The following is a 13,483-nucleotide window of genomic DNA, read 5'->3' on the forward strand; positions in this document are numbered from 1 at the left end:
TCCCCCGAAATAGAAGTTCAAAAAGATTTTCAGAAGGTGCATTCGAAATAAATAATAATATGTTCAAAAGGCCTTATTCTAGGGGTCCAGATTTTTTGAAAATTTTAAATTAAGGTTTTGAGGGGCCAATCAGATTCATCCAAATGTGTGGAGGAGATCAATGGAAGAAATAAAGAAAATCTCCCCAAAAATGAGTAAATACTCACATAAGATGAAGAGTTGACTAAGGACAAGGATATTAGTTAAAAAAGAAGAGATATTTAGTGAAATAATGAAATTTTGACACCTCAAGATGGGGATTCCCCCTCATGAAGGAGGCACCTACTTCACATGTGTGGTGGAGTTTAAAATTATCAAAAATTGAGATATTTCATCTCTCCTCTCTCCAAATTCAAGTCTAGTTCCAAAAAGTAAGCTAAACTAACCTAAAAATGGTCAAAAATTGACCAAGCTGATCTGGAAAATTCTAGAATCCATTTGCTTGGTTAGAGGCTCACTTTTTCCTATAAATAGAAGCCTCCCCCTTTGTTGAAGCTTAATAGTGTTTTTTGCACTGTTACCCTGCTTCTCCCAAGAGCCAAAAACTATGAATTTACTCATAATTCATTAGTTTTTGACCTTCCCTCTTCTAAAGATTGGTGGCCACTCTTGTTTCAAACAAGAGTAGATCCCTCAAACCATCAAGCCAAAGGAAAGCTCTCAAATTCCTTCGTAAGTTGGAAATTCTCTTTTTTTTTCTGTTCATTTTATGGTTTTTATGATTTTTGTCTCCTCTAAAATGAATATGATGTTATACCTCATTGAAAAAAAGCATTTCCCTCTCTTCTTTAGTAAATCCAACCATTCTTTATCCTAGATGAATGATTAATGGATAAAATCAAGTTTTTCATAATGTTTCTCTTAAATAAGTAGAAAATGTTTACATTAGAATGATTTAAATACTCTTGGTGAAATTCTAATTAATTTTAGAGAGTTAAAATTTAAAAAATAGTCAGCCATACAAAGGAGGTTATGGTAAAATTTTCTAAGATTGTGTAAAATAAGTTTTACTTTTTTCAAAAAGAGTAATTCCCATCCTATAGGTATTCTTAAAGTGTTATTTTTCATCCTAGGTATAGAAAAATGCATACTAAAAATATTTTATTAAAAAAGTGTTACTTTCTTTAGAATTAAATTCTATGCATAGAAGAAAGCATATTGAAATTGTTATTTTGATTATAAAAGTGTTATTTTCATCATAAATGATTTTTATGCATAAATGAATGCATAAAAGAAATTCTTTTATATTAAAAGAGTGATTTTCATCATAAATGATTTGTATGCATAAAAGATATTTTTTATATTAAAAGTGTGATTTTTATCATAAATGATTTTTATGCATAAATGGATGCATAAAAGAAATTCTTTTATATTAAAAGAGTGATTTTCATCATAAATGATTTGTATGCATAAACATATGCATAAAAGATATTTTTTATATTAAAAGTCTTATTTTCATCATAAATGATTTTTATGCATAAATGGATGCATAAAATAAATTCTTTTATATTAAAAGAGTGATTTTCATCATAAATGGATGCATAAAATAAATTCTTTTATATTAAAAGAGTGATTTTCATCATAAATGATTTGCATAAAAGATATTTTTTATATTAAAAGTGTGATTTTCATCATAAATGATTTTTATGCATAAATGGATGCATAAAAGAAATTCTTTTATATTAAAAGAGTGATTTTCATCATAAATGATTTGTATGCATAAAAGATATTTTTTATATTAAAAGTGTTATTTTCATCATAAATGATTTTTATGCATAAATGGATGCATAAAAGAAATTCTTTTATACTAAAAGAGTGATTTTCATCATAAATGATTTGTATGCATAAACATATGCATAAAAGATATTTTTATATTAAAAGTGTGATTTTCATCATAAAGTGTGATTTTTATCATAAATGATTTTTATGCATAAATGGATGCATAAAAGAAATTCTTTTATATTAAAAGAGTGATTTTCATCATAAATGATTTGTATGCATAAAAGATATTTTTTATATTAAAAGTGTTATTTTCATCATAAATGATTTTTGTGCATAAATGGATGTATCAAAGAAATTCTTTTATGTTAAAAGAGTGATTTTTATCATAAATGATTTGTATGCATAAACATATGCATAAAAGATTTTTTTATATTAAAAGTGTGATTTTCATCATAAATGGATTTTATGCATAAATTAGATGCATAAAAGAAATTCTTTTCTTCTAAAAGTGTAATTCCTACTAAATTGGATTTATGCATGGAAAGATGCATAAAGAATTTAATTTAATCCAAAAAGTGTTATTCTCATCAATTTTGATTTTATGCATAGAAATATGCATAAAGAAATCTATTTTTATTTCAAAAGATTTATTTTCATCAATTTTGATTTTATGCATAGAATGATGCATAAAGAAATCTTTTTTTAGTTCAAAAGAGTTATTTTCATCAATTTTGATTTTATGCATAGGAGGATGCATAAAAGATTGATTTTTAATTCAAAGGTGTCATTCTCATTTAAAATGAATTTATGCATAGGAAGATGCATAAAAGATTGATTTTTATTTCGAAAGTGTTATTCTCCTTAAAATGGAATTTATGCATAAATAGATGCATAAAGAAATCTTATATCAAAAATAAGAATTCTCTTGTATTCTATAAATAGATATGATGATGTGAAATGAATCAGATAGATGAAAATGAACGAAGAATGGATGGAGATGTATGTATGTGAAAGAATGGATGTAGATGTATGCATGTGAAGGATGGATGTGAATGCATGTGAAGAATGAATGTGGATGCATGTGAAGAATGGATGTGGATGTATGTGAAAGGAAAGATGTATGTGTATGTGATTGAATGATATAAGATGTGAATGAATATGATAACACATGAATCGGGATGTGAATGAATGCTAAGGGATGTGAATGGATGTGATGTGATGTGAATCGGGATGTTAATGAACGATAATGTGATATGAAGTGGATGTGATAAGATGCAATGTAAACTGAATATATGTTAATGTATGAGAAGTGATGATATGTATGGGTAGATGCAAGTGGATGAGATCTGACGAGGATAAATGAAGAAATAAGTGATGAAATAGAAAAAGATATGATTAGATAAAAATGGAGAATGCTTATGAAATGAATGTGTATTAATGTAGATGAATGTATGAATAATGTGGATTGACATGTGGATTGATGTAGATGAAGGTATGAATAATGTGGGTTGATGTGGATGGATGTATGGATGATGTGGATTGATGTGAATGAATGTATGGATGATGTGGATTGATGTGGATGATGTAGACTGATGTGTGGATGATGTGGATTGACGTGTGGATTATGTGATTGGACATGTGGATGATGTGATTGGATGTGAATTGATGTAGGAATGATGTGGTGTGATAGGGATCGATGAAGTAAAATTATGGTAAGATGAAAAAAGATGGAGACTAATATGTAAGGATGTGGAGTGATTGAGAAAAGATGGAAATATTGTTGGGACTGTAATTGTATCTGAAATCTGTTTTTAAATGACTGTTTTATGTCAAGAATGCTGGGGTAGCATTTTGATCGTCTTGTGAATGAGGTCGTGGAGATCTATCTGTTAAAGTTGCAACTGCTGCTGAGGCGGAGAGTCAATGGAGGACGTCTGTTAAGAATGACTGTTTTATGTTAAGAATGCTGGGGTAGCATTTTGATCGTCTTGTGAATGAGGTCGTGGAGATCTATCTGTTAAAGTTGCAAGTGCTGAGACGGAGAGTCAATGGAGGACATCTCGCGTAGCAAGGTCGGCTGAGGTCTTGACCAGCCTCGGTTTGATTAAAATGGTGAGCTTCCGGTACAATGGATGAGAGACCAAGGAAGTAGCCTATGAGTGAAGCGCTAGGTGACCTGCGAAGGATCCTAGAGGGTGCTGACCATACGGTGCTCGGGCTCTGGGTTGCCGAAGATACCCATCGGGGAAGATATTGGAACAATGAGTAAGAGTTGTTTTCTGAATTTGGGTGTGGATCTGGTTGATTGACCTTGCTGGTCCTCAACGGATAAGTCCATGACTTTTTTGTATGGATCTGTTGGTTGATCTTGCTGATCTTCCACAGAGATTCCATTTTTTTATGTGAATATATTGCCGGTTACTATGAGCTAGGAACTATCGAAAAGGCCCCTGAGTGAACAGGTGGTGAACATTCTGGTTGTTGCCAATGATGCCATAAGTACACCGATGAAGGAATGATTGGAAATAAGGATTCAACCAGAGATTTTGAGGATTGTGATCAGTGACACAATAGTTTCAAAGATAGCTGATGTTGAGAAAAAAAGGTAATTTCATATTGGGTGTGTAAGTGGTGTGACTAGTTTTATGTTTGCATGAACTTCCTTCCGGCTAGGGGGCTTGGGAACTCTTTTCCCTGGTACCCGGAACAAAACCTAACCAAATTCCTAATTGGATCCTATCACTACAGTGGTTGGGCGGTTGGCTAACCCATGGGACTGGATGGGGTTTGGCTAGACTGATGGATCCGTAAAATCGAGACTCAATTTCTGTTTAGTTCGATAGATGAAGTAAATTTCGGACAAAAATTGTTCTATGGAAAAGAACCAACGGCTGTGCCTCTCAATGAGGAAAAAAGCATTGGTCTCTATGATCCAAGTACAGTCTTTTTCCCTGATCTGACTATGGGACTTACGGGTTCGGTCAGACGAGCTCAGTTAGTTAAGGCTTTTGACTACATTAGGGAAAAGTTATCCTGGTGGAATCACCCGTGCTCTCCGGACAAAGGAAGTTTTTTTCGGGTTCGGTTTTGAAAAAACCGATGGATTAGTCTCTTGTCCGGATATCCGAGGCCCTGAGTGTGGGACCCTGCCCCGTGCAAGAAGTGCTACTTCCGCTGCTAGCACCCCTGAATTTGTTGTGCGGTGGAGACAGGGATCTTACAATGTCACCTTGCTTTTTAGCACCACACTGTCATTGTTTTGTGCTACCATGTCTTGCACACATTTGTTGGGATGTTTTTATTTGAGCTAATGGAGTCTCTTTTATGACGCAAGACCCAATTGGTTGGTCACCAATTCAAATTAAAATTTACAATGTCGGGCCTGCAAAAAAAGGTTCAAACTCAAAAGTTTGAATGAAAAGATGATGGATGCTAGTATAGGCATTAGTATACGTGTCGGTAATAATTTAAAAAATATATTACTAGTGCCTATATTGGTGCCTTGTAAAAATTACAGAACGTCAGACTGTTATTTCTTCATTCGCCTGTATTTGCATACCTGCAGGGTCAAAGGTAAGCCCTTTTTTTCCCTTTCCTTTCCCTCATTTCTTTAAGTTTTACCTCCCTTGTCACCTTGTGTGTGTGTGTGTGTGTGTGTGTGTGTTACAGGCTCAAATCTAGTTTCCTTTGGCTCAAATCCAGTTTCCTTTCTCTCTCAATTGAAGGTAATACAGTCCATGCCTTTTGCCCATATTTTCTTTGCCATGTTCTTCTTTCTAACCACTAATTTAGCTTTGTTTTTTTGTTTCTTTGTATGTATTTAGAGGAGGGCAACGTCTCTACACCAACTCCTTCGCTTTTCCTTTCTCTCAACACTAAAGGTAATAAGGTCCATGCCTTTTTCCCATGTTTTCTTTGCCATGTTCTACCTTCTAACCACACTGATTTAGCTTTGTTTTTTTGTGTCTTTTGTATGTATTTGCAGGAGGGAAACTTCTCTACACCAGTTCCTTTGCTTTGAGGTGTGGACCCTAGTTTTTAATTCTTGCATACAAAGTGCCCCAAGATGGGGAGGTGGGTAGGAAATACAGGCATAAGCAAAGCCACAGCCAAGCTTTTTGCCTATGCTTTGCTTTGGCATGCTTATGGCATAGCCATAGCCTATGCATAGCCAAGCATTTATATGGTCATGGCTATGCATAGCCATGACCATAGCTTTGCTTTGGCATGCTTATGGCATAGCCATAGCCTATGCATAGCCAAGCCTATTCTTATGCATAGCCATAACCAGCCAAGCTTTTTGCCTATGCTTTGCTTTGGCATGCTTATGGCATAGCCATAGCCTATGCATAGCCAAGCATTTATATGGTCATGGCTATGCATAGCCATGACCATAGCTTTTGCTTTGCCTATGCTTTGCTTTGGCATGCTTATGGCATAGCCATAGCCTATGCATAGCCAAGCCTATTCTTATGCATAGCCATAACCATAGCTTTGCTTTGGCGTAGGCTCGGCTATGCATAGCCATGGTCATGTGTAGGCTTAGCTATGCATAGGCATGCCGTGTTGGTCACCCTTGCAATCGACATGGTATGAGTATGCATACCTAAGCATTTACATGGCCATGGCTATGCATATCCATAGCCATAGCTTTGCTTTGACATAGGCTTGGCTATACATAGCCATTGTAGTGTGTAGGCTTGGCTATACATAGGGCATGCCATGGCAGTTGCCCTTACAACCACCATGGCATGCCTATGCATAGCCAAGAATTTACATGGCCATGGCTATGCATAGCCATAGCCATCTTTGGCGTAGGCTTGGCTATGCATAGCCATGGTCATGTGTAGGCTTGGCTATGCATAGGCATGCCATGGCAGTTGCCCTTGCAACCGCCATGGCATGTCTATGCATAGCCAAGCATTTAAATGGCCATGGCTATGCATATGCATAGCCATAGCCATAGATTTATTTTGGCGTAGGCTTAGCTATGATAAGCCATGGCCGTGTGTAGGCTTGGCTATGCATAGGCATACCATGGCAATTGCAAAGGCAACTCCCATGGCATACCTATGCATAGCCAAGAATTTACATGACCATGGCTATGCATAGCCTCATGCCCAAACCACAAGCTATGAGCCCTGAAGAATTCTACTGATTCATAATCACATGCATCTCCCAAGTAGAGAGTCTTTGCCTAGCAGTACTTTGGTGGGGTTGTGCCCTCAGGTCCCTTTACCACTACAACCACACCAGTCCCCACTCCCTCATCATGGTGCGCACCCCTTCTTGTCACACGTCTACACATGGACGTAGCAGTGGTGGTGGGAGTGGTTGTGGCAGTTGTGGTGGGTGTAGTGGCATGGATGGATCGAGCCCACAATGTGTGCACCCACCCATCTTCTCCATATCTATTACACCATGCACACCTCTCAGAGTCCTTACAGTCCTCTCACACCAACAAGCGAGAAAGTTTATCATGTGCACAATGGCATCATGGGTGGTAATGGGACAATGTAGGGAAGGAGATGAAAGGGCGTATCCGCCAACTCCTCAAAATTAAATTTTTCCATGAAGTGATGAAGAATTGGGATACCTTGGATCAAGATAAAAAGAACATCATCTCGCGATTAAGAGCGAGTACACTTCTACATGTGAGGTAGTTCCTAATCATTGGATCAACATTGTTAAATGGTGAGAGCCATGGCAACACAGAGATCCGAGGCAAGGGATGCCTCAAAGGAGGGGAAGCCAAAACTGACTTGCCAAGATGATGAAGAGTGGGGGCAGATGATCCAAGCAGAGGAGAGGGGCATGCCTGATAAATACAGCTAACAGAAGGCAGCAACTACATGATCGGATGGAGAGTGTGGACTCATCTCATCTTGGTAGCGGCAGCTATGAGACCTTCTGCAAATACTTTGTAAGTTTTTACGACTCTCTTACATTTTATTGTTTATGATGTGTATTAGTTACATGTATTTAACTTTTTGCAGACTTGTTCATGTAGAAGAGAGTGGTAGGCACAGTGCCCCATTTTTGGGTGAGGAGAAATATGTTACAAGTATGACATGTAGGCACTCCTCAAGCAATTGGAGTTGCAGATATGCCCAATCTTGGTGGTGATTAGGCTTGTCGATTGGACTGTACCTATACGTGGGGCTGGATGACTTCTTTGGCTACTTGTAGGCTTGCCATTTTGGTATATGGGCTTACCTTTTTAGCATATATATGGTGTTGTACACCTCAATGTAAATATGTAAATTTGTAACTATCAATGTCGTATATAATATAAAACTCTCGTTTTCTATCAAATTTGAGTAGAGTTGGCTGAGTACTCTAACCAGTTTGGCAAAATGAAGCAGCTAGTTGTAATCTGCATAGCTGGTTGCAAAATGATCCATTCGGCCAAAAAAAATTCTACACAGAGTGTCAGTATCAGTGTTGGTGGTATAAATGTCGATTTTGTTCTATTACTATTGCATATACCAGCATATATACTGGCGCTTATGTACTGACGTCTATACTAGCGTGCATACTGACCCACGAGGCATTTGCAATGCCATGAATGGGCATTGATATAGGCACCAATAACCCATCATTTCCTTGTAGTGTAGTTATATTATATGACATTCATGCATAAGAATAATATACACACACACACACACACACACACACACACACACACACACATATATGTAAGAATATGGCATAGTAGAAAAAGATACAACAAGAGAAAGTACACTAGATAATGCAATAGAGAGAATGTAGAGAATTTTAAAAATTTTAATTATACCAAACAAGAGATATGTACAATATGATGGTGTTTTCCACCCATGTGCTCTAGTGTAGAGCTTAGATGGTGATCTAGATAGACTTTGGATGGAGGGCTTACTAAGAGTATAGGGAATATATGCTCACAAGCATTGATGCCTTAGCTTGTGTCCACTATGTCCATTTATAATGATGCAAGTAGTGCAGACTCATCCAAAACGTGGGCGGCTACCCTACATTGACGTGCGCCCGCGTATTCATAATACGTCCCAACCGATTGCTGCCCACTAATGATGAAATTAGTATCCGAGAGAATATTCTAAGGAATATTCCATATACCTTTGTGGGCCGGGATTCATCATCTCCTAACCATCAACGGTCACACAACTATGACTCCTTTGAACATCTAAGCTAGGGTTCCTACTAAGATATGTGCACCAATGGCTTCTCCTCATAATGGGGGCCGTACAATTGTGCACCATACATCAATGTGAGATACATGTTGAGAGGCGGGCGTTAAACATATACTAATAATGTGTGTTTTGTGTGTATTGTTAGTCATAACCTCTATGGAGACACCCAATTACCAAATTGGGGAATTTGGAAAAATCCTAAGACTTTGGGAATTTTCTTTTCAATCTACTTTTTTGGTGTGTCCTAAGCATACAAACTCGAAAGTTATCGAAGAATGTGCATTTAGAACCTACTCTTTAAGCTCTTTCCAATGATATGTCACATGATGGGGTTTTGACAAAAGCTCAAAAAGGTTCACCATGGTCTCTTTTTTACAATCTTGCAAAATGGGAATTGGGATTTTTCAAATTCTCTAATATGGTGTTCGGGCCATTATTTTATTTCGAGATATTTTATTTTAGAAATGCCTTTTATTTATATAATTTATCAAGATTAGTGTGTTTAATCAAGCTGTGAGCACTGGTATGTTATGGTCAGGATTAATGTGTTTAATCAGTTGTGTGCACTGACTAATATTATTTTGGATGTAGGCAAAGAATGAGTGATGGATTATGTGTTAATCACACGGGTGGAACACGTGTTGGACCATTATGGGATATTTTGAAAGACATGTGAACATCTTTTATGGTTTCATATTTAGGCATTAATATTTTTGTAAGGCTAAGGCCTCATACCTTTGTACATACCAAATAGTATTTTATACTTTTGATGGGCCCAAGGCTTTACATTAATGCTTGCTACATTTTGTAGAGTTGGCAACCCAAAAGCAATTATGCTTTGTTTTTGGAACTATCTTTTTGGAAAGTAAGTGCTTTTTCTAATACATATAAATATGGGTAAATGGTACAAGGGCAACACTCATTCCAGGGAGATTCAACTCACTCTTATGTCGACGGTGACCTTTACTGTGTTCTCCAACTCTCTCTTGTTTATTTTATTTGGTTTATTGAGGTTTATGTTTTTTATTTGGCAAGTATATGTCATGCTCTAATTTTTGTGTTGAGAAATTAGAATTTCCTTCTCCAAGTGTCTTAAGGTCTTGACATATACATATATACTTTTAAGGTTTTTCAATATTTGAAGAGCACTACATGTCATTTTACATTTGCATAAAAAGAATTAAACGGCCTTTTAAAGCACTAATTCTGATACTAATGTTTAGCACTAAAAGCATGAGGGGCCTTGTGCCTCAAATTATTCAAAAAGATGGCAATTTTTCTAGGGAGATGATTTCATGGTATATAATATGCTTAAGTAGAAAACTTTATGTAGTTGGTTTGATGGCAACACATGCTGTTTTGCATCAAGAGACTTGGATAGAAACTTTAATATAAAGTATAAAATACTAGGTGCACAAGGTGTTGATCACCATGCAAAAAGACTTGTATAAATAAAAAGTATATATACACTACATGATCGATTGTATTTTCTTCATGTGAATAGTTTAAGTTATGCTACTTATTCAAAAAGCGAGGTTGTGGGCCTTATGGTTAGAGTTTTTAAAGTTGTGTGTGTGTGTGTGTGTGTGTGTGTGTGTTTCAAAAGGCTTTCTCTAGACTAAGTCATGAGTGCATGCTAAAGTTTAACTAAGGACACACATAAGGCCACAAGTATGAGTAGTTACATAATATGTGTTTCCTAGTCTTTACAAACTTCAAAGTGCCAAATGAAGGACTTTGAGGAAAAGTGCAAAATAGTAGAATGTGTGCGGTTGTAAGTGAGGTCCGAAGAAATAAGTAAATTTCTAATTGGCACTTATGGATATATTTTTCTTGAAAAACCAAGATAGCATTCCATGTGTTTATTTAATTGGATTAGCTATGGATAAATTTCCTTGAAAAAGAGCATTGCATGTGTTTATTTAATTGGATTAGCTATGGATATATTTCCTTGAAAAAGCAAGAGTATGCATTAATTTCCTCGTGTAGAATTTGGCAAACAAGAAATTAGGAGGTCGCCTCAAATTCAGACCCATTTGTGGGCCCCATATTGAGACATGTCCCTAGCCGATGGTTCTTCCTTTTTATCCTTTAAAATTATGTGGGTTGCAAGGCTTAAAGCATTTGATCATGTGTCCTTCTTCTAGCCATTGAGAGGCTTCCAAGTGAAGGCAAATATAGGAAGCCCTTTTTCTCCCCACTTTTCCATCATCATGGGCTCTTCCTTCTTGACAGCACTTCACAAACTTCTAATTGTACTCTCGTTAATGCACCCCATCATTAGCTCCATTGGTTTGAAGTTAACTCCCCCTCTTGGTAACAGGTAACCCTAATTTTTCTCCCCTACGTTGATTAATGCAAATATCTAGATTGCTCGTGTAATTATACATATACATAATATGCAATTAGGGTAATTAGGTCTCTGATCAGAATTGATTAGAGTGAGAGGTTAGGGTTGCCTCTTAATCCATCAACATGCGGTTAAGGTTTACAACTCTCTCTCAAGTTTGCTTTCATTGTGTTAAAATGCAGCCTAGCCATAACCGCCACCACCTTGGACGGCAAGCAAACCTTTCGATGCCATGATGATCAATGGCTGCTTCTATCCACAACCGCAACTCTGCTAGACAGCAAAAATCACAAGAAGATCATAGGAAGCTACGTGCGAATCATTAGTTCAAAATCCAATGATTCGAATCCAAATTATAGCGGGACTTGGAGCCTGCTTAACAGCGATGCCGATCAAGCAGAATCAGGCCACTTGGCAAGCCTAGTTTCAGGTAATTACCTTTAATTTTAGTTCATTGATTGACACTAAGTACATATTACCGTTAATCCAATGTTTAAACCCCTTTCCCCTAATTGCGAACTTGCAGGCAATCGCATAGCTTCCGTCAATAGTAACGGCATTGGAAATCTGCCGGACTTTCTGGCACAAGCGAGCCAGCACCAATTCGATGGCGAGGCGTCCAGGGTGTCATACGTCGCCCAGCTCAATACTGTTGGCAGTTCATCTCCTGCCGGAGACAGCAAATGCAGCGACGCTGAAAACGGCACAGTGGACGTCACATTCCGAGCGGATTACGTCTTCTGGCGGCAGGATACGACGCCTCCGGCCGTGCCCAACCCATTGTCCGTTTCAACGCACGATCGCCCAGTCGAAGCGTTTTTCACTGAAGGATTCGTGACGTACGAGGGCGGGCGGAACGGTTGGACGGAAGTGAGGGCTGGCGGAAACCTCTACGATCTGCCGGGTGGTGTGGAAGTTGGGGCTTTTGGGTTGATGAGATCGGAGGCAAACAATTCAACCAAATGCTGCTTATCGACGACGAATGATCCCACAAACGGCTTCACAGTTTGTGCAGAGCAATTAGCCAACGTTGAGCCAGCAATGGTGACTCCGGGATCTCTCCCATGGTCTGTAATGGCGATTACCAACAGCACGGGCAACACGTAAGATCGATCTCGATCTCGATCTCTCTCTCTTTCTCATGCACTCCATTAAGAGGTTAGGGGTCATTAATCCGGCTACTTTCTTAGTTATTATTATTAATGTGAATTCTGATCCAAAACAGAGCTAGCTAATCTGTCTTTGTATGCTTTGTGTGTAGGGCCATCTTGGGGCCATTCACCTCCCTGCAAATGGTTTCGACCATGGGCGGCTTGCCCCCAACATCACCGCCCACCACACACCTCGAAACTTGGCAATCCTCATTTAGTGCCATCTTTTGGCTCTACACTAACAAATGAATAAGCTCTATGAAGTGTTGTTGAGTGTGGTTCTAAAAGTTGTTTGGGAAACTACCTTTAGCAAACCTTACATTAATCACTTTCACCATGGGTCTAAAAGGAAATCATGGTTTTGAACTAGCACTTTCTTCATAACTTGGGAACCTCGAGGAGGTCTTTTTCCTTCTCTTGCACTTTTGAAAAGGAGTTTTCAACATTTGAATTGGCTTTTAGGTTAAAGCATGCCTAAATCACACTCACCTACATGGAGACACTAGGATGTTGTTATACACTATAATGTTGTTATATTCTTCATTTTTGGGTCAAAACCACAAATGAAAAAGTTTGTTAAGTTTTTATTATATTGCTTAATGGGCATCAAAATAGGAATGCCAAGTGTGTGCCTTAATTGGGGAAATGGCACCAACCATCACATTGACAAATCAAGTTTAATGCAAGCCATGTAGTACAAATAAAGCCAAATGGCTTCTTACAAGAGTAAATTAATATATATTAGTGCATCATATTAAATGGGCTATTTATCTTTTTACCCTAATCTAGTAAAAATTTGACCAAGCTAGTGTAATCCATAGAGTGAGTAACAAAAATGTATGCTACTTTTTTTAAGTAATAAAATGTGAATTTTGACTTTAGAATTTTCAAAGTGAACTCTTTCATCCTAAGAGACACCCAACCAAATGGCTACCTGTGCTTGTATTACCTTGTCTTTTTTCACATGGTTGTGCGAGAAAATCCAATCCTAGATTAAAATCTTTAAGCATTATACATTGATTGTGATTAGGATT

General features: G+C 37.4%; 1 protein-coding gene and 1 long non-coding RNA gene across 2 annotated transcripts; both read left to right on the forward strand.

The window, feature by feature from the left end:
* The first annotated feature begins 5,311 nt into the window (after window positions 1-5,311).
* LOC147640103 (uncharacterized) lies at window positions 5,312-6,047 on the forward strand. Its single transcript, XR_015269632.1, has 3 exons — window positions 5,312-5,486; window positions 5,586-5,642; window positions 5,747-6,047. It is a non-coding gene; the product is annotated as an uncharacterized LOC147640103 (long non-coding RNA).
* A 5,066-nt stretch (window positions 6,048-11,113) lies between these two features.
* On the forward strand, window positions 11,114-12,862 carry LOC147640104 (uncharacterized). The gene is made up of 4 exons (XM_086823080.1): window positions 11,114-11,271; window positions 11,481-11,728; window positions 11,825-12,401; window positions 12,560-12,862. Exons 1-4 carry the CDS (start codon window positions 11,162-11,164, stop codon window positions 12,696-12,698), a joined length of 1,074 nt encoding a protein of 357 aa, XP_086679206.1. The 5' UTR covers window positions 11,114-11,161; the 3' UTR covers window positions 12,699-12,862.
* The last annotated feature ends 621 nt before the right edge of the window (window positions 12,863-13,483 follow it).

This window comes from Cibotium barometz, chromosome 3, assembly GCF_041138505.1.
Source record: "Cibotium barometz isolate CiBa-2024 chromosome 3, ASM4113850v1, whole genome shotgun sequence".
Lineage (NCBI taxonomy): Eukaryota > Viridiplantae > Streptophyta > Polypodiopsida > Cyatheales > Cibotiaceae > Cibotium > Cibotium barometz.

Bases quoted from the DNA above. Each gene is read 5' to 3' on its own strand.
- LOC147640104 (XM_086823080.1), top strand. From the start codon at position 11,162: ATGGGCTCTTCCTTCTTGACAGCACTTCACAAACTTCTAATTGTACTC. The intron at 11,272-11,480 runs GTAACCCTAATT...GTTAAAATGCAG, and splicing joins ACTCCCCCTCTTGGTAACAG to CCTAGCCATAACCGCCACCA. The intron at 12,402-12,559 runs GTAAGATCGATC...CTTTGTGTGTAG, and splicing joins ACCAACAGCACGGGCAACAC to GGCCATCTTGGGGCCATTCA.